At 43.4% G+C, this 18,593-nt stretch overlaps 3 protein-coding genes across 5 annotated transcripts in view; 2 read left to right on the top strand and 1 right to left on the bottom strand.

Moving 5' to 3' along the window:
• The first annotated feature begins 200 nt into the window (after positions 1-200).
• Positions 201-4,032, top strand: CCDC89 (coiled-coil domain containing 89). The gene has a single exon (XM_082757402.1). It carries the CDS (start codon positions 313-315, stop codon positions 1,435-1,437), a length of 1,125 nt encoding a protein of 374 aa, XP_082613528.1. The 5' UTR covers positions 201-312; the 3' UTR covers positions 1,438-4,032.
• A 185-nt stretch (positions 4,033-4,217) lies between these two features.
• Positions 4,218-9,841, bottom strand: LOC309876752 (transmembrane protein 126A-like; the record flags this gene model as incomplete). 3 transcript variants are annotated; one of them, XM_082757418.1, is made up of 5 exons in its annotated part: positions 4,219-4,746; positions 5,115-5,229; positions 5,825-6,018; positions 8,643-8,767; positions 9,798-9,841. In XM_082757418.1, 4 exons carry the CDS (start codon positions 8,756-8,758, stop codon positions 4,542-4,544), a joined length of 630 nt encoding a protein of 209 aa, XP_082613544.1. In that variant the 3' UTR covers positions 4,219-4,541. The 3 variants fall into 3 exon arrangements, with proteins under 3 accessions (XP_082613543.1, XP_082613544.1, XP_082613545.1); XM_082757419.1 differs by lacking the exon at positions 9,798-9,841 and adding an exon at positions 9,669-9,762; XM_082757417.1 differs by lacking the exon at positions 9,798-9,841 and having other exon boundaries at positions 4,218-4,746; positions 8,643-8,776.
• Positions 9,842-10,074: 233 nt separating this feature from the next.
• Positions 10,075-18,593, top strand: part of DLG2 (discs large MAGUK scaffold protein 2) — a gene marked incomplete at its 5' end in the record, with an annotated part of 1,037,476 nt that continues 1,028,957 nt past the window's right edge. Inside the window, 2 exons of the mRNA XM_082764777.1 lie at positions 10,075-10,220; positions 10,909-11,979. Coding sequence (XP_082620903.1) covers positions 11,961-11,979 — 19 coding nt within the window. The remainder of the gene's footprint in view (positions 10,221-10,908; positions 11,980-18,593) is intronic.

The following is an 18,593-nucleotide window of genomic DNA, read 5'->3' on the forward strand; positions in this document are numbered from 1 at the left end:
CTAAATATAACAGTACTTCTTGTAGCTACAACAACAGTGCTTTGAGGAGGAATAATTACCAGGGCTGGTAATCAGCAAATGAAGAGGTTTGCATAAAGACTAAGCCTACGGTTGTTTGCTTTTGCAAAGTCTGGCATCCTTCTCTTCAGTCTGCCTGACTTTGAATCTGGGTCTGTGGGACCGCACAGGCTGCTGTTGGTTTGGGGAGTCCCCATCTGCTGTGCCAGTGGTGTGATGGACTTGCAGAGAAAGTCCCCCAGCGTGGTGCAGTGGTGTTGGGCGCACAGTTTTGGGGTACTCTAAACCTGCTGAATGTCACTTCGAGAACTGCCGGCTATAAAATGTTTTGTCTTTGTGTCAGACAGTGGCTCCATGGCTCAGGAGGAGAGAGAAGCAGGGATGGGCAGCCCCGCAAGCGATCTGGAGGTGGGCAATGATGGGGAAGATCTCACAAAAGGCCCAGAGGTGCTCTGCGAAGGCCCTGAAGAGGAGAAGAGACAGAAGGCTCTGCTGTGGGCGCGCCTGGAGGAGCAGCATCACCTTATCTGTGTGCTGAAGAAGAAAGCAGATGACGCACGCAAGCACTGCAAAGGCCTGGAGCAGCTCAACATGGAGCTGGAGAAGCTGAGGCTGGAGGACGCCATGAAACTGAAGGTGCAGAGCCAACGCATCCAGCACTTGGAGGGGCGCTTCACGGACCTGGCCAGCAACCACGAGAAAATGATCTACTTCAAGAACGAGCACAAGAAGCAGAACACGCAGCTGCGGGAGGAGAATCAGCGCCTGCGGCAGGAGAACGAGGCTCTCTTCAGCCAAACCGTCCAGGAGAGGGAAGCCGAAGTGTTCCAGCTCGCTGCCCAGGCCCGAAATCTCTCGCAGCAGTTGGACTCCTTACACGAGAAATGCGCTTACGAGAGTCGCAGAGCCCAGGAGCGTGAAAAGGAGTTGCTGGAAGCTCAGAGCCAGCAGGCGAGCGCCCACGCCTCGGAGGTCGATTTGCTGAGGCAGCAGCTGCAGTGCATCCAGGAGGAGCACCAACAAGTCGCCGCGTGGGTAGAGGACGGAGAGAACCAGCAGAAGGCTCAGGCCAGCGAGCTGCAGGCCAAGCTGGAGAGGGCAAACGAGGAGAAAGAGCAGCTGCTGAACCTGGCCATGGAGAGGGGCAAAGCCCTGGAGGACAAGCAGCGAGAGATCGTGCAGCTGGGGAGGAGGCTGGAGAGCGTGGAGAGGGCCAGGCTGCGAGCAGAGAAGCGCTTTGTGAAAGGCGCAGCAGCAAACTATGATCGGATGCTCCAGGAGCTCCAGCAGGAGCTAGAGAGCAGCAAGCAGGCGTACAGCGAGCTCTCGCTGCAGTTTGATGCCTACAAAAAGCACAGCATGGATTTACTTGCCAAAGAGAAAGAGCTCAACGTCAAACTCTGTCACTTTAAGGTGTGACTTCAGCTTTCTGCTCTCTTCTCATCTCAGCAGGTGCCTCTGGTGTAGCACAGCGCTTTTTGTTCCTTTTCATGCAACCACCTACCAGCAGGTCTCTCTGTAATGTACTTACCAGCTTAAATCCTTCTGAAAAAAATGTTCTGTAGCCTGTTATTTTTTGTTACTTTTACATAAGTAAGAGCTCGACACCATTAAATCTGAGCAGGCGTTGTCACACCAACCAAACCACGTCAGACGTTTAACATGAAAGATTAGCACGGAAAAGTTTTTAAAACTGTTCACAAAAGCTTGTAAAGTTTTTCTGGGAGCATCAACAATCTTCTATTTATAGGGTTGTATTTGCTACTTCAGATTTCTTAGTTATGGTGGCTATTCAAATAGGCTGTATTTAAAGAGTAAACGTTTAAACCCATAAAGAGTTTAAAGAGGTCCCCATGGATTAACAGTGTAAAACTGCACCTCGGCAGTAGCCGATTCTACGTTTTTTCACTCAATTTAAATGGAATATACAGACGTGGAGAAATAGCAGTGCCTCTGATCAATGGCCTCAGGAGGCCAGGAACAGTACATAGTGGGTGATGGGGAGAGGAGGGGGTCATTGGCAGGGGTCTGTGGAACTGAACGTAGTATTGACATTTGCCATCAAAAATGGTAAACAGAGAAGATAAATTTAGTGTTTTTTTTTTTGTTTATTTGTTTTGTTTTTTAGAATTTATCTTAATCTCTACAGCCAGTCTTGGCATCCTTTGGGAAGCAGTTCAGACTTTTAGTTGTCTGAAGTCCATCAATATAGGGTATTAATATCATATTTGATATCAAAATATATATTAATATATTGATATATATATTGGTATATACCCCATATACCAATATATATCTGTATATTGATATATATTATATATATTGGTATATAGGGTAGATGTATTAGGCAGGTGTGTTAAGGAAGCAGTAAAAGGCAGCCCTGTGACGCACAGGCTGTGACTGGTTCCTTGCTGCTGGAATAGTGGCAGGAGTACAACCGAGACCCATCTTAACTCAGAGCTTTTCGAAGAAGGAGGCAGTGTTTGCGAGGAGTTTGTTCAGACTGGCAGGAGGCCAGGAACTAGCCACAGCTCCTCCTTTGACTTCTTGAGTTGGAGAACAAGGTATGTTGTGTCCCAGGTATGAAATGGAGAATTGAATCAGTATTTTTCCAGAATTCAGTGAGAGCTCTTCTTCATGCATGTCCTGCTGAGCCTTGAAACACAATTTCATTCTTTAACTCAATTCTGAGAGCCTCTTCCCCTGTTAAGGAGCAGTACATATGGTATGATTGAAGAATATCCTTTTTTTTCTCTTTTTAATCAACACCTTTGCTGACGTGATATTTAGCTTCTTGTCTAGGGAACGTAGCTGACCGTTGACCTCACATAGGATAACTTAAAAATGTATTTGCAATTTGTGTACTCATCACTTATGGAAGGAGCAAGTATTGCTCTTCACAACTTATTCATAGACATTGAGAAATTATTTTGTTTCTTCTTGCATAACTTTTTCCTCCTTAAAATTAGAAAAAAAATATAGCTTGTCCAAATCAGACCATTAAATATCACAGCACTCACTTTGATTACTTAAGAGAATAATTATAACTTGAATTGATACCAAAGTAAAAATAGTGCATGGAATGGAAGGTGGTTTTGAATATCACACCTGAAGTGTGAAGATCTGTTTATAGTGTTTTAACCACACCTTGTTAAATGCTGAAATAACGAGCACTGAGCCACTCATTTCATTCTTAAAAATACTGCTCCAAAGTAATAGCTTAAAATACACTTGTTTGCCACTGCTAAGTGGTTCTGTTGGTTAAAGCCTGATGATACAATTCCTGGAAATACCACAATTCACTGTCAAGTAAAACATTTGCTCTTTTGAGAATCTCTGAAGTGAGGGGTAATTAAGGTGAGGCTATGATGTCTTCTCAGATGCAGGCCAGGATCAGAACAGCTCACAGAAATACCTGAGGTTAAACAAAATAAACTTACTTTGTGTAACTGCTGTGGATGTCTTGTTCTGCTGCTTGCCTGTACAAATGAAGCCACTGCTCCTCATTAGAGAGAAGCAGAATGCATGATTTCCCTGCTGCAACAAGTCTGTTACAAGTCTGTCTCTAGGAAAAAGTAGATAAATATGATGAAACTCATTTAACCTATTTTTCATCAGTATCAAAGCACAAATTTTCAATGAAGCCACTTAAGAGACTTGGTGCTTAATTGTCATTAATATATACATTGCAGTTTGCACCTCTGGGAACAGTAAAAATTTATGAGAAGGTGGCTGCTGCTCAGTTATCCCAGGTTTTACTGTGATTGAGATGTTTGCTCCTGCAGAAAGAGCCTTGATTTAGTTCTCAAACTGGAGAATACACTGAAGATTGCTGATTTTCCTTCCTACTGCGTTTGGTATTCATATTAGAATGGTTGGGGTTGGAAGGGACCTTAAAGATCATCCAGTTCCACCCCCATGCCATGGGCAGGGACACCTCCCACCAGACCAGGTTTCTCAAAGCCCCATCCAGCCTGGCCTTGAACACCACTAAGGATGGGTTATCCACAGCTTCTCTGGGCAGCCTGTGCCTCTGTAGTGTGACCCATGTAACAGGCTAGACAGAATGATTTTTGCAGAAATTCTCTCCTTGTGGATGGAAGGAAAATATTCAGACATTACGGAATCTCAAAAAAAAAAATCTAGCCTGTTTTTTTTTTTTTTTTATTTTTAATCAGTGTGGGTTGCATTATTATAATAGTATCACTAAGAAACTTTTTTCAGTAGTATTTATGTCGGTTCCAGAAAACACAGCATCACCACTTTAGAGCCAAACATTAAACATACAATATAAAATATATTTTTTTTCAATCTCCCAAGAAAAACATCTGTCCTTATAGACCTGTTTAGTAATGTGTACTTCAGTAAATTTTTCGTTCTGCCTGGCTTAATTTCCATTTAAGTTCAGAGCTGAAAAGAATATCAGCAGTCTTGACCTTGTTTCTGTTTGTATTAAAAAAAGACAGCAAGCAAAAACTTCTTTCTTTATTACTTATCCAAGGCAATTGGAAAGTTCTTTCACTTCAGGCTTCTAGCTCTTCAGGATCCCTGCTGGGCTTCATGTTCTCTAGTATTTTGATGTATATTCCATGTTGCTTAGTGGCGAGATAAAATCCAGTCAGAACCTGGATCAGCACACCAAAACTCATCTTCCTAAAGATAGGCTGAGAAACCGTGAGCCAGAAGCGTAGTAAGTTCTCTTTCCCTGGCAAGGGAGACGAAGCATACCTAAGGAACAAAAGGAGTGGTAGATACTCAGCATGAGGAACATTTCTCAGCTGCCCAGCCAAGCACCACTGGGCGATCTCCACCCCTCAGCAGGGCGGCAACTGCAACTTAAGAAACCCAGGCACATGGCTTGGCGGTTCCATGCTAAACTCAAGTGCTTTACATTGGATCAGTTTTGTACATCTTGACAGCACAGCTCTTACGTTTGTCCCTGTAATTAGCTGATTAATGTAAATTCCCTTCCATGTAGGAAAACCATGCAAAAGGATAGATGTGCAAAGACTGGAAATCCACAGAACGTAAATTGAGAACTGAGGATGTGACAGACAAAATAAATTTTTCACTCACTGCAGGTTAAGAAGACATACCTGGCTGCAAGGCTTGCATTCACAGGGAGTGCCATGATAATAGGATAGAGACCACCCACAACAGCCCCTACTAATCCTCCTCTGACCACAGTGCAGACTTCACAGTTCAGCTCACCTGCAAGACAGACAGAACAGTTCACTGTCAACATACAGCACATGGGGTCCCTCCTACGGGATGCCATCCTTCCTGAACTGAGCCTGCAGGGGCTGCCCACGGGCTGCAGCTCTTTAGGAACTGCTCCCACACGGCTCCGTACCTCAGGGTCCATCCCCCAGGAGCAAACTGCTCCAGCATGGGTCCCCCATGAGCGGCAGCTCCCCCTAGGCCTCCTGCTCCTGTGTGGGCTCCTCTCCATGGGCTGCAGCTCCGGCCTGGGGCCTGCTCCTGCAGGGGCTCTCCATGGGCCGCAGCCTCCTCCAGGCCACATCCACCTGCTCCACCGGGGGCCCCTCCACCCATGGGGGGGCTGCAGCATGGAGATCTGCTCCATGTGGGACCCATGGGCTGCAGGGGGACAGCCTGCTCCACCAGGGGCCTCTCCACAGGCCTCAGGGAACTTGTGCTGTGTGCCTGGAGCACCTCCTGCTGCACTGACCCACTCACAGCTTGAGGAAGTCACTGCTGCCCAATGTATTTTTCAAACCACTCTTTAGCAGCCAGTATTTTCAAGAAAGCAAAGGCCTTTTTAAAACAAATAATGAAGTTTTACCTGCAAATAAAGGTTCGCGCACAAAGACTTCATATACTGCTACTGTTGAGAGAAATGGAATAACAGCCATTGGCAAAGCAGACGCTATGGCAGCTTTTCTGACATTTAGGATCTTCCTGAAGTAATTATTTGCTGTTAAGCCACATAAGCTTGAATTTCCTGCAAGGAAGTATGATCCATGACTGCAAATGTTCCTGGAAAAAAAAAAAAAAAAAAGAACAAAAAAAAGGAAAACAAGTGTAAAAACACAAGTTACAGTTATGTGCTACAATTCATTTCTGAGTACTCTGCAGTAAGAAGGGATGTAAATCTCTTGCAATATGAAATTAGTCATTACTTTCAGCAGCAACCAGCACAACGTCCTTTGCTCTATGCCTGAGCTTACACATAGGTCCTGAATGAAGTGTCAGAAACACTGAGAAGCCTTTTCTACATATTTTTTTTATTACAAGTAATGGAAGTTCTAACACATTTGCTCTCCTAGTCAGTGAGTTTCTGAGGAGAATGGTTTCTGAGAAAAAATCCCAGCTAGCTCCTGAGATCAGCCTCATTTCTAGCCTGAGTAACTGGAAGTACAGATTTAGTTTTCAAGAGTTTACAGTATAGACTGGGGGGGACAATGATGGCAACAGAGATGTTCACACATGGTAAAATCTATAACACGGTGATCACAGACTAGAACGAAGTCTGGTCAGAGACAGGCAGCAATTAGCCTGACAAGCAGTTCCCACTGGAGTGCATTCCATCACAGCAACAGAAGAGAGGGAACGGAAACGTGCACCAGTTTGATGAGCAGTCCATGGCTTATTTCATTGGACTTGCAGAAGGAAGTTGTGAGTTCTTATCTGAATCATTATACCTGGCAGTCAGTTGATTAATGACAACGATGCTTCACTTCAGGTTTCCACAAATGTGAATGTGGCACAAATGTGGAAAGCAATTAATTGGAAGGCACTTTGGCTTTGAGGCTATGCCAGTGTTATTACGTTAAGGGTGTTTTAAAACTTGTCATACATTGAATTTACCACTAAAGATCTAAAGAAAATCAAATATTTAACTGGTCAAATTTTGCGCTAGGCCAAACGTCTTATTCATTTGCAAAATTACCAAATGTGACCATCCCTAAAGCATTTAGCAATTAAAATACGTGATTTTTAAAATCCACCTATTGAAAACTCTTCCCCATTTTAATGCTTAGAGCAACATTAAACATTGACAAACCTTACCAAAGACCTCACACATTTAAGTACTGATTTTGCAAAACCTTAATGTTACCAGCATCTGACATCAATAATGGCAATTATTTCTCCTTCTGAATGGGAAAATACTTTCATTCGTAGTACACATTATGTTTTCAAGCAGGAAAAAAATGCTACTAACTATTCAACTATGATGTTATGCGTATGCTTATTCAGCAGAAGCACCTAGCTCTTGCCTTTAGGAGTCACAGTGTTTGCTTGCTTTAAGAAATGGGCCTGTTCCCTTGTCAAATCACCATTCCCACAGTATCTGGTGTCATTCACAGAATATCCCCCCCGTTTCTGAAAACCAGCTATTTTATTCTGTATTTACAGCCAAAGTGAAATGCACGTGTGCATATGCGTACGTGCAGAGGACAGATTAAAATCTAGCTTGGTATTTAAGAAACCAAAGCCGAGTACATTAATGTACCCAGGATGAGCTGAATCTCATCAAGTTACTGATATCATTACTGATATATGGAACAGCTGTACTCCACAGAAGAAAAGGAAGGATGGCAGGGTTGGTTGGTTGTAGAAATACTAGCTCCTTCACATCAAAACCACGAGCTTTTGGGACATTCTGCCATTGTTTTATGACAGCTATTTCTTCCCAAGGCCAAATAACCTCTAGGTACCACAGTTTCTATCAAGATGTTACTATGTCACCACTGAGGTATTTGCTTCCCTCTTAGTTCCCAGGCCTTCTGGGGAAGAAGTGCTGTAGGTTGCATGCAAGCACAGCAGATCCTACACAAAGCTATACCACCAGTAACGTTAAGGATAAAGGCTTGGCATTATCCTTTCTCACCTGTGTGGGGAGGCCCTGTGTTATTAGCTGTAGTTTGCTTAGACAGCAATTTCATCCTATTAAAAAAAAAAAAAAAAAAAAAAGCTTCCCATTACTCTAAATTATTCGTACACAATTTATGCAAGATACACACGTGGAAACCAGCTCAGGACCAGTAAGGTTTTGCACTGAAATACTATGCCACAAAGCACAAAAACGTCTGTGAGGCCCAGAAGACACTTATTTTTGAGCCACGCAGAACCCCTGCTGACGAGCCCGGTGTACAGCTCTGGTCTACTTTTACTCCACCACCTGGCTGCTTCATTCTCACCTGGGGGAGTCGTCCAGAAAGAAATGCAGAAACTAGCCAGCTTGATGCTCACTCGGTTCTGGCCCCAGGCCAGCTCTGCTGGATGCAGGACGATTCCTGCAGAACCACAAGGACATCTGCCTTATGCTTTTCAACATTTGTTTCTTAGACAATTTGTTAGCTCTAGCACAGGGCTGTATGAAGGCTCAGAGCTAGTCAGGGCTAATAAGCCATCCTGGAATCCTAAGCACTGCAGAGTTCATGCCAGAAAGCAGCTGAGCAGGACCACCAAGAACAGTGAGCTAAACATATTAAAAAAAAAATACACAAACCAAGTTTTCTGTTCTGGACAAAAATTAGCACCTTTGCAATTGAGTATTTTGGTAGGTGCAAGGAAGATTTGCAATATAAAAGCAAAGAAAAAAGCCTCCAAAAGACTTTAAATGTTTGCTGCGGTTCATTTATTTTACTGACACTTACTGGTCTGCTTTAGGAAGCTCACTTAGCAACTTCTGTATGATTTCCATCCGTTTTATTCTTTCCAAATATAGTCTCTGCACTGGAGAATCTAGTTCAAAAAATTCTCTTCCTGTCATCTTGAAGTCCTGGATCATAGGGAACAAGCAAAGAAATGTCATCAGTTACACCCCCCCAAGTACGTACCAAATGAACATTTAGATTCTCTTTCAGTACGCAATCACTATTTCATTTCTTATTTTTCACAGCAGAGTTTTCAGATGTAGAGGGCACGATCCAGCCGCAGAAGGCTGACATTTCTGACTACATGAACCTTACCAAACTGCTTTCTTTAGCAGGTGCATGCTACAGTTGGGGTTTAACAAGTGCTCTAAGCGAATTTAAGTACCAAAACGGGCTGCTTCACCCTCCTGACACTCCTGCCTGAGCACCACCAACCCTGGGGCTATACATAAACCACTTGCTAAACTCCCACAGGAGATCTGCTCAATGATGGAGGTGTTAGCGCTTTTCTTCCAGCCTGATCACCTTTGATACAGCAATTCCTTTTGCCAGTGGCACAAGGAAGGGCACCAACAGCACCACTGCTTTGGGCAGCTTTAAGTTGACTTCACTGTCAAAACGAAAATAGTAATAATAATAAAAAAAACCAACATGCTTTGTAAAGAATTAATTGCATCACGAGGCTGTATACTCTGGTTTTACAGTCCACAACTAATAGCTTTTAGCATTGGTACTGCTAGCTGTATCGAGACAGAAAGCTTCCAAGTTTTTGATCAGGCGGAGCATTTAGCGGCTAAAACGCCTTTTCTAGATATCCTACCACAGAGGGGAGCTTCCCAAACTTAAATCCGCTTCCCAAACTTGCCCTAATCCCTTCCCTGACCGGGGAGCCGCTCCCCGCAGCCCACTGCAGGCCCGTGCCCGGTTTCACCTCAGGACACACAGGGGGGAGGCAGCGACAGCGGCGCTGGGCCTCGCCCCCCGCCGACCCTCCTGAGGTAAAAAGCCTTAAAAACGGTGAAATACCGAAGCAGCTCTTTCCGGGAGGCGGCTCCTTGCAGCTTCCCGTCCCAGCTCCCTCCACAAACCCCCCAAAAAACCCCACACCGCGCTCTGAGGCGTCCCGGAGCCGCGGCCCGCCCGCCCCCCTCTCACCGAGCCGCTCCGCCTCAGGGCCCCGGCCGCCTCCAATATGGCCGCCGCCACGCCCGGCTCCGTACAACATGGCTGCTCCCAGGCGCCGTACCACATGGCTCCTCCCACCCCTCGCTGCACGGCTCCTCCCATCTCCAGCCTTCCCCCTTGTGGGCGCCGCCATCTTGCTTCAGAGGTTTCAGAGAACGCCTCTGATTGGGCGCCCCGCCCGGGCGGCGCAGCACGGCGGCTTCCCATTGGCTGCGAGGGCGGCGGGCGAGGGCCGGCTGCCCGTTGCTAGGGGCGGCGGATGGCGGCGGATGGCGGCGGCGGCTCCTCCATGGAGACGGGGCTGAGCGGGGAGCCTGCAGCCGGCGGCCCAGACGCGGGGACTCCCCCTAGCGGAGCGAGGAGCCCTCCATGGGGGGAGGCCCAGCCCTCGGGGTAACCCGCTGACCCTCTCCCCTCACGCCCCGCGGCCCCATTCTCCTCAGGGCCCGCGCTCCCGTTCCCCTCAGGCCCTGGGCCCCGTTCCCCTCAGGGCTCCCGGCCTCATTCCCCTCAGACCCGTCCCCCCTCTCCGGCCCGACCCCTGCCTTTGCCCTTTCCCCCCTCCCGCCTTGTCGCCCCCTTTTCCTCCTTTGTGTCTGTCTGTAACCCCGGCTGCATCCTCCCTCCTCCCCAGCTCCGTCCTCATCCTGAGGAAAATGGTCCTTTTCCTTAAATCTAGCCCAGCTCCCCCGGTTCTGCATCCCACCCTGGTTCTGCATCCCACCCCAATTCTCCTCAGGGCAAGCCAGCCCCCTCTGCGCTGTCCCGCTCCAAAAAGCACCAGGGAGTCCCCTTTTGGGGCTGGAGAAGAAAAGGGGGGGGTGGGGAAGCTGAGACAGATCTCAGTTGTGAACATTATAGAGCAAAACACAGCCCCCCCCCCCCCCTTCACCAATTCAGTTCCAGTCTCCTAAAGAAGCTGATGCAAAGCAAAGCCCTGTCATGTGCATCACAGCTCCTCGTGCAGGGAAGGGAAGCATTTGGAGCTTGTCCACCTTTTTCATAGTATTTTTTTTTTTTTCCTAATGAGCTAGATGAGGAAAATCTATCCCTTTTCTGTTTCTCTCTTTTTGTTTTTCAGAAAAAGGGGGAGAGAGAGAGCTCATGTTGAAGCCAACCAGCTGCACTTCTGAGTGGGAAACTCTGGACTGATCTCATGGCTTGCTTTTTGTTTCAGTAATCCTTCATTATCTCTGAAAATGAACCATTTGTGAAGCTCTTCTCCTAACTCTCCTTATCCCTCTCTGACGAGGTGGCTGCTTTGCAAGGGAAGAAATGGCATGAAGTAAATGACTCCACTAGAAAGCAATCTGCTTTGCCAAAGTGCCCAGTGAGCAGCACTGTCACTTTAATAATTCCAGGTCAAGGGATTGCTTTCCTCCTTTTCAATCCTCTCTTTTAATACATGGGAGGATCAGAGGGACATTAAAGACCGTAAGGCTGGGTGGCTTGCAGATAATAAAAATGAAAGTGACTGGCCAGTGATTTCTGGTGGGTGAGAGGGTGATATTTGAAGGCTGTTGTCTGGTGAGGAAAAAGGGACCTTTTCAGTCTGCTGTGTAATCAATGCATAGCTAGCAAAATTCATTCAAGAAGTGAACGAAGTTTAAAGAGTCACTTTGGATTGTTGTTTTTTTTTTTTTTTTTTTTTTGTCTTCCTCCTTCTTTGGATTATTTGGGAGTTTTTTGTCCTCCAAATAACGTGGTTTTGAGCATGTACAGGTGGAGTACTGAGACAGCTGCCTAGAGATGGACTGTGCCTTAATTATATTACATAAAATCTTTTAATTTTCAAACTTTGCTGCCAGAAGAGGAGTTGTAATAGGGTTTTGTATTGCCAAGGAGCATTTTCTCTTGTATTTTTATAGATTCAAATATATTTTAAAGAAATTGAAAGCATCTCTTAAATCAAAAAGCTTCTTTTTTTCCCCCTTTTTTTCGTATTTATGGGAAGCATCGGAAATCCAATACAAGAAAACAGCAAGTCCTGATGGAAATGAAGATTGAAGCTGCATTTCCTAACTGAACTGTAGAAGTGTTTTGCAATAGATAGCCAGATACTGACCTCGCAGTGCTCCAGTAGTCCATCGTTAATACCTAAATAAGTGCTTGCAACCAGGAGTAGGAAGAAGAATGCCAGTCAAGAAGAAAGGTGGGCAATGAAGCTTCATATCTCATTTTGCATCTCCATGTTGTTAGATTGTTGATTTCTAGTGCTTCTAACGTGAAATTAAAAATGTTCTAATGGGGGACTGAAATTATTTTTGTTCTACGCTGAAAATGGGAAAAAAATCGTTGCACTCACAGTAGTAATTGTTAAAAGTATTTTTATGGCGTGTTTTAAGATCTGTCTTTATCAAATTTGGCCTTAAATATTTATTTTGTAAGGATCAGACATCAGAGATCTTGAACAGACACCAAAAGCTTGGCATTTAATGCTGTAAGAAGCCTGTCTTACAAACACTAATGAATTTTAAAATCATGGCTTTGGGCTATTTTTTATTCTTTACCTGTTTCGTGGATAAATATCAGCCAGCAGTAGCGGCATAAACAAATAACAAAGTTTCAAGGGTAATTTTAAATAAAAGTTCCAAGAGTTGTGTTTTGAAGGTGATTTGAACGTGTTTTTTAAAATGCACTTTAATTAGGTTTGATTTCCGTGCCGTAATACTGTATGAAAGTAGTACATTTATGAGTGGAATCTGGCAGCATTTAAGAAAAGATGACCAGCCTCACGTTCTGCCCCTTCTGCCATAAAGTTTGTGATTACAGCAAGTATAGAAGCAGCTTTGGAAAATGTGGTTGCCAGCGTTCAGGCAAGAATTGGGAAATATTGGGGAAAATTCTTACCCTGAAAACACTTGTAGACCTTGGGTTATTTCTGGTAAACATGGCATGTATTTAAAGTTTCAAAAAATGCTAATAGAATAAATGGTAAGCGAACCTTGTCTATTCAGCTCATCTCTCCAGATGTCCTAGGATTTGACACATCCCTGGGTCTGATACCAAAACATGGGGGAAGGAACAAAAAGTGAATGTTTGATCACACAAATGGGGATACAGTCAGTGTGACTTTTCATTCTTTTCCTGGTAGGCAATATCCCTTTGGTGCTGGTTATGAGTTACCATTTACTGTGCAAATACTAATAATAAACCACACAGATTGCTAGGAGTGCTTTAATACCAAAAACAACGAATGGGATTTGGTGATTGTATTTTGGCAGATGACAAAGTAGAGACAACATTTCAAACCTGAAATGTTTTAATGAATCGGAAGGAAAATTAAGGCAGTCTTTTTATAACTGTTAACTCTGAATTAGGTGATTGACACTAAGGGTGTCGCTGTGCGGGATGTTTGGCTGTGGTTCAGGTTCAGAATACTTGCAGGATCTGGGGGGGTGAAATCTTATGGGGTCCTTTGTGCAGAAAGTTAGATGGGCAATCACAGCGGTCCCTTCTGGCCTTAAAAATCGGTGGAGTTCCTGTTTGTTTCCAGACAGTCTAGTTCTGTCTTAATGTATGTCAGGGCTTTAATTTCTCCTTCTATTTTGCCAAATTTTAAATATAACCTCAAGAGACCCAAATATCCTCCTTGAAATACTTTAAATTATCCCATCAGTCAGTGTGCTGAAGTTACCAGTGTGAATGTATTTGGGTATTAAGAAGATACTGCTAAAAATGTATTTAAGCACATGAATTGGAGGCTTAAAAATGTTAGCGAATCAGCAACTTTATTATTATTTTGGATGGCTTAATTTGTCTACTCCATGCAATAGACTCCAACTTTCTGAATGTAATTAAAAGCTTGCTGACAACTTGAAACACGCTATCAGTTAACAAAAATAATAATCTGCTTTTGTTGTAAGTAATCCATTATATTCCAGTGACCAGCGGAGATTGATGTGTTTTTTTTTTTTTTTTCTTTCCCTGTGGGTTTTGTCTTTTTTTTTCTTCCTGTTTGTTTGCTTTATGTTTGTGGCAGCACTTTTTCTCTAACTGGGGAATGATTCTGCTGATGATTTGTTTTCCCTTTCTGGTCTTATGTACTTGGGAGTTTGGGAGCTCATGTCTTCTGTCCTCCCCACCTGTGCCATCTGTGGAAATCTTGGTGGGGTGCTTGCTTCCGGGCTGTACAAAATGGTGCGTTTCGATGGCATCTATAAAAACAGGATTATCCCTCTCCATTTCAGCTCTTCTGTACATGTTGCTCTTTTGGATTTGATCAAAATATTCTCCTAACTCAGTACTGAGACTATTATTCTTTAAATATCCCGGTATTTATCCCTGGAAGGTGTTACCAAACTCTGCATTCCTTGGCACTGACGAGTGGTGGGTCCTGCTAAAGAACAGTGAATGTGTTTTGAGGATTCAGTTTTGAAAGAGCTCTCACATCCAGCACTGGTCTACAGATTACACGTGGCTTTGGACATAATTTGCACTCCTCCTTAATGCTTAATGCAGTGTCTGCCATCTTGCTTTTTAAAGTCTAGGCCTGTTTAGGCAGGAAAAATAGCAACTAAGATACTAAGAAACATATAACTTAAAGGGAGCACCAGTTCTTTATGGATGTGGAGAAAAAGGTGCGCTACTGGTTCTGATCATGTTTGTGTCGGCATGCCAAGTCTTTGGCTGATGTCTCAGGGTGACATGAATTTCTTTTCTCAGTTTTTTGGGGAGGGAGATAAGGCTCCACATTCCCAAGAATATGGACAGAGTTGGCACACTTGCTGTCAGTCCCCCCAAAAAAAGAGGAAAAAGAGGAATAAAATAAGGCTGGAAAGGGAGAGGGAGGTACTCTGCAGGTGCTGAATGGACTCCATTTAGATAAGGGATGAGACACTGTGTGGGTACTTTTGCTGCTGTTACATGATGAAACAAACAGCTGTTCTCTTTGGCTTTTGGTTGCTCACCTTTCACTTGTTGTAAGTACACTAAATTTTATATCAAACTAGGCATTTGAGTTTATCTACAACATTACTTGTTGGACAGTGCCATTTGGAGACAATATGGGATGCACAAATTTGAGAATTAAATAAATTCATTATTTTCTCTTAATTTATGCTTTACTTTCACAATTCAACTAGGGTGCGTTTGAGTACAACTATTCTGAAGAAATTTATTGGACTTCTTGAGGAATCTTCACTTTAAAATGAAGTTGTACTACCATACAGAAGAATCTTAGTAAGCAAAGTCAGCTTTTTGAGTATTTTTACATTTCTTTTCTCCTTTCCTCCCAGAGATAGCCCGGTTGATTTCTGTTAACAGTAAGAGACTATATTTAGATTTGTAAGTGCATTTATTTTGGATTCATGCACAAAATATTGAAGAGCATGAAATGTTGCTGCAACTCATTCATGTCTTTCACAGTGACAGAAAAATGAATTAGATCCACGCTCCTCTGTGCTAGAGACCAGATCCCAAATTTGAGCCCTGCTTGCGATCCACACAGCTGTGGCAGGAGCCCCCACATCTGGATGCCTGGCTGCACGAGTGCTAACCCTGCCAACACCTTTACACTTCTGGCTGTGTCTAGGTGGTAGGAGATGCTTAAATAGTGAGGTTTATACTGCCCTCACCCCATTTTTCATCTCTGAGACTGAAAGGAACCGTATCGTGAGCCAGATCCACCCTGTGGGCTGCCATTAATATCTTGACTCCCTCTGCATTGTAGTCACTTCATGAAGGTGTGCTGGTTCTGTTTTACATAAGGATATATATATATTTTTTTTATCATACCTCTTATATAAAGAAACACTTTCATGGACATATTTTATTAAACCAATCAACAAGAAGAATTAAAAAGCATTGATCTGATCCCACATGGACTATGCCATGTAGGAGAATGTGACAGCTACACTCGAGGAAATGCTAAATTACGCAGTGGTAATACAAATTTTATGTGGCTGGTTTGTTGAAAGGAAGGCATCTAAAACAATTGGGCAGGAATTCTAAAAGCAAAGTTTGTAGAGAGCCAGACTAAGTTAGCTCCTGTTAATGCACTGGAGTTCTTTGTGCCCTGAACTTCTTTTTAAATCACAACATTTAAATTTAGGGCTGTAACTTTTGGTGCTCAGAAATGTTGGTGAATGTAGTTGCAGGCTCCTGACAGCCTACTAAGCAGGAAATCCAGTAGGTATTGAAGTAGATTTGTGTTTACCTTTTCGTCCTCATAAGTAGTACAAGCTTTTTGTCATTTCAGTTGCTGAATAAATGTTCTCAAATAAGTACTCGGCTAAAAGGCCACGTTTTTCACTCCAAGTTCTGTCAAACTACCTCACAGTTTTTACAGAGAATCGACAGGGAGCAGTGCAAAGTTGTAAGCTAGGTTTACAGACTACGAAAAGCACAATTTTTGTTTCCCAAGAATCGAACAAGTGGCAGAAAATCACTGTCTAAACTTTCCCAACTTCCACCACAGAGCTATGACTGAAGGATGTAGCTGCTTCCCTGGCAGTAATCTTTTTCCAGCCACAGGGTGTTCCCTCTGTGAGAAGCAGCGAGACATTTTGCACACAAAAGGACTGTAGGAGCAGACCTAATATAGATCAAGTCTTTGTTAAATAAAAGCAGGCTGCAAAGTTAAGATGCCTCTGGATTGGAAGTGGTGAATTTTATGGTCTTTTTTTTGAATTCTACCATCATTCTGCTGTTTGTCAGATATATTACACAGATCCATCCCATTTTAGTTGCCTCACATACACAGGATGCCCACCTTGTTATCCCAGGGGGCTGCTTTGGTCAGCAGAGAGACTTTTAACTCCAGAGAGGGCATTTTGACCCACCTGATGTCTAAATTGTCTTCTTGGCACTTGTCCTCCTGTCTCCCCATTGGCAGCAGAAGGCATGCAGGGTAGCCACGCTCACTGGGCTCAGGTGAGTGATATCTCAGCCTCTCCTTTAATGTGTAGAGGGAAAAAAACATCTTGCCTGAGATCTTTATGAGAGCTGACGTGTGTTCCCTGAGTGCTATAAATTAACCCTATTTGTTATTTTTGTTAGTAAAAAGTGTTACAGATTGTTGTACTGTTAGTCACTAGAACTGGAAACAGCCATGCTGTGATAGAGACAAGAGGCAGCTGTGCATCCTCTCCTCCCATTCCTGTTAAACACATATTGCACTCAGTGGAGGCAATGGAATCTTGCCTGATAAGCATTTTTTTTTTCCCTTCTCAGCCTCCCTTCTTTCCTTCTGAATTTGTTCCAGATGGCCAAGTTAGATGTCAGAGGGTGACCACGGAGAAAAAGCTGAATTTGTAACTGGTAGCCCACTGTGCTAAAAGGTGATTTTGCAGCCCCTGCTTCAGCATTTTGCTGAAAATTGCTGAAATTCTCATTTTGAGAATTACTGCTTTACTCAGTTTTGCTTATTTTGATCAGTTCCTATCAGGTTCTTGCTTCTTACAAGTATTTAAGGTCTATTTCACTATGGTATCTTGTATTTACCAAGGATTTAGTACCAAACAATATCCTTATAAAAATAAAGATCACGTTTTCTCTTGCTGTTTTCATCCTGGAAATAGCCAGTGGGGCTCCTTTGGCCTGGTGGGTGGTGACAGTAGTAACAAACACACAAAATACGTGAACAAACCATTTGCTTTTTAATGGCTGCTTTTCGGAGGACCTTTTGGTGGCATCAAACTTTCTTCGCCAAGATGATTTAGTGTAAGTGTCCTTAACTCTGTCTTCACTTTGGGGAAGAAGAGGTAAATGCTTCCTTCAAACCACATTTGTCAGAAAGGTGAGTGAAGGTGAGTCATTCTCTCCTTCCTTCTAGGAAGGAGAGAATCTGGGCAGTTTAGGGTTCTACAAACAAACATTTTGTGCTTCACACTCCTTTCTCTCCTAGCTGTATGGCATATGTCGCTACCCTGCAGAGGAGTAATTCGTCACCTTCCAGTTCACTCCTAGGTGTTGTGCTCTCCAGCAACACCATCTTGGGGACGAATGCCTGCTGAGCTGTGCTTTTACTAAAACAAAGCCACCGCAAATAAACCTCAAACCAAACTTTGCAGGTGTATAGATTCAATTGTTTAACATACAAAACGTAGAATTCTTTTTGTTTGTTTGTTTGTTTTTTGTTTATCAACTGAGAGACTCCAGCCTAATACAAAGGACCTTAAATGAAAAAATCCAAAGTGGCTCTGGGAAAATGTAACATCATAATGCATGTTTTGGTAACAAATAAAGAAGACTTGATCTCATACCATTTCTTATTTTTATTTATTTATTTATTGCATCTCCAGAAAGATGTCAGTGGTACGGGATTAGATCTGAATTTTCATAATTCCACATTGTTTTCTTTCATGCGAAACAATGCTCGTTTTATATGACTTTGGAAGTTATTTATTCCAGAACAGATGCCTTTTTGTTAGCCGCCTGCCACGTTCCAATTTTCACATTTATGTTATTTTTGAATTTGAATCTTCTTTTAAAGAAAAGACACACAGCATCTCTAATAAGTGTATAACTCCTGTTTTTTACTTTTACAACTATCCATCAAGTTCCACTAGCTTTGTGTATGGCATGCAGCTAGAATTGTACAGCTAGATTTTTGTGCATGATGCAGCTGCTCTTCAAAGCAGGGCTCTTTCATATTTTTGTGACTGCTAAGCTCTGTCAAGTTGCCTTTATTCTGCTGCGTAAACAAGAGGTTTTCATTTGGTGCTACATCATTTTGGGGGCGAGTGGCTTCATTTTCATTCTGTCTTCCTATTTGCATTGCAGATTTTTACACCTAGATTTTAACGTTGTGACACTTGAAAGGCA

This window comes from Aythya marila (assembly GCF_965140915.1).
Source record: "Aythya marila genome assembly, chromosome: 1".
Lineage (NCBI taxonomy): Eukaryota > Metazoa > Chordata > Aves > Anseriformes > Anatidae > Aythya > Aythya marila.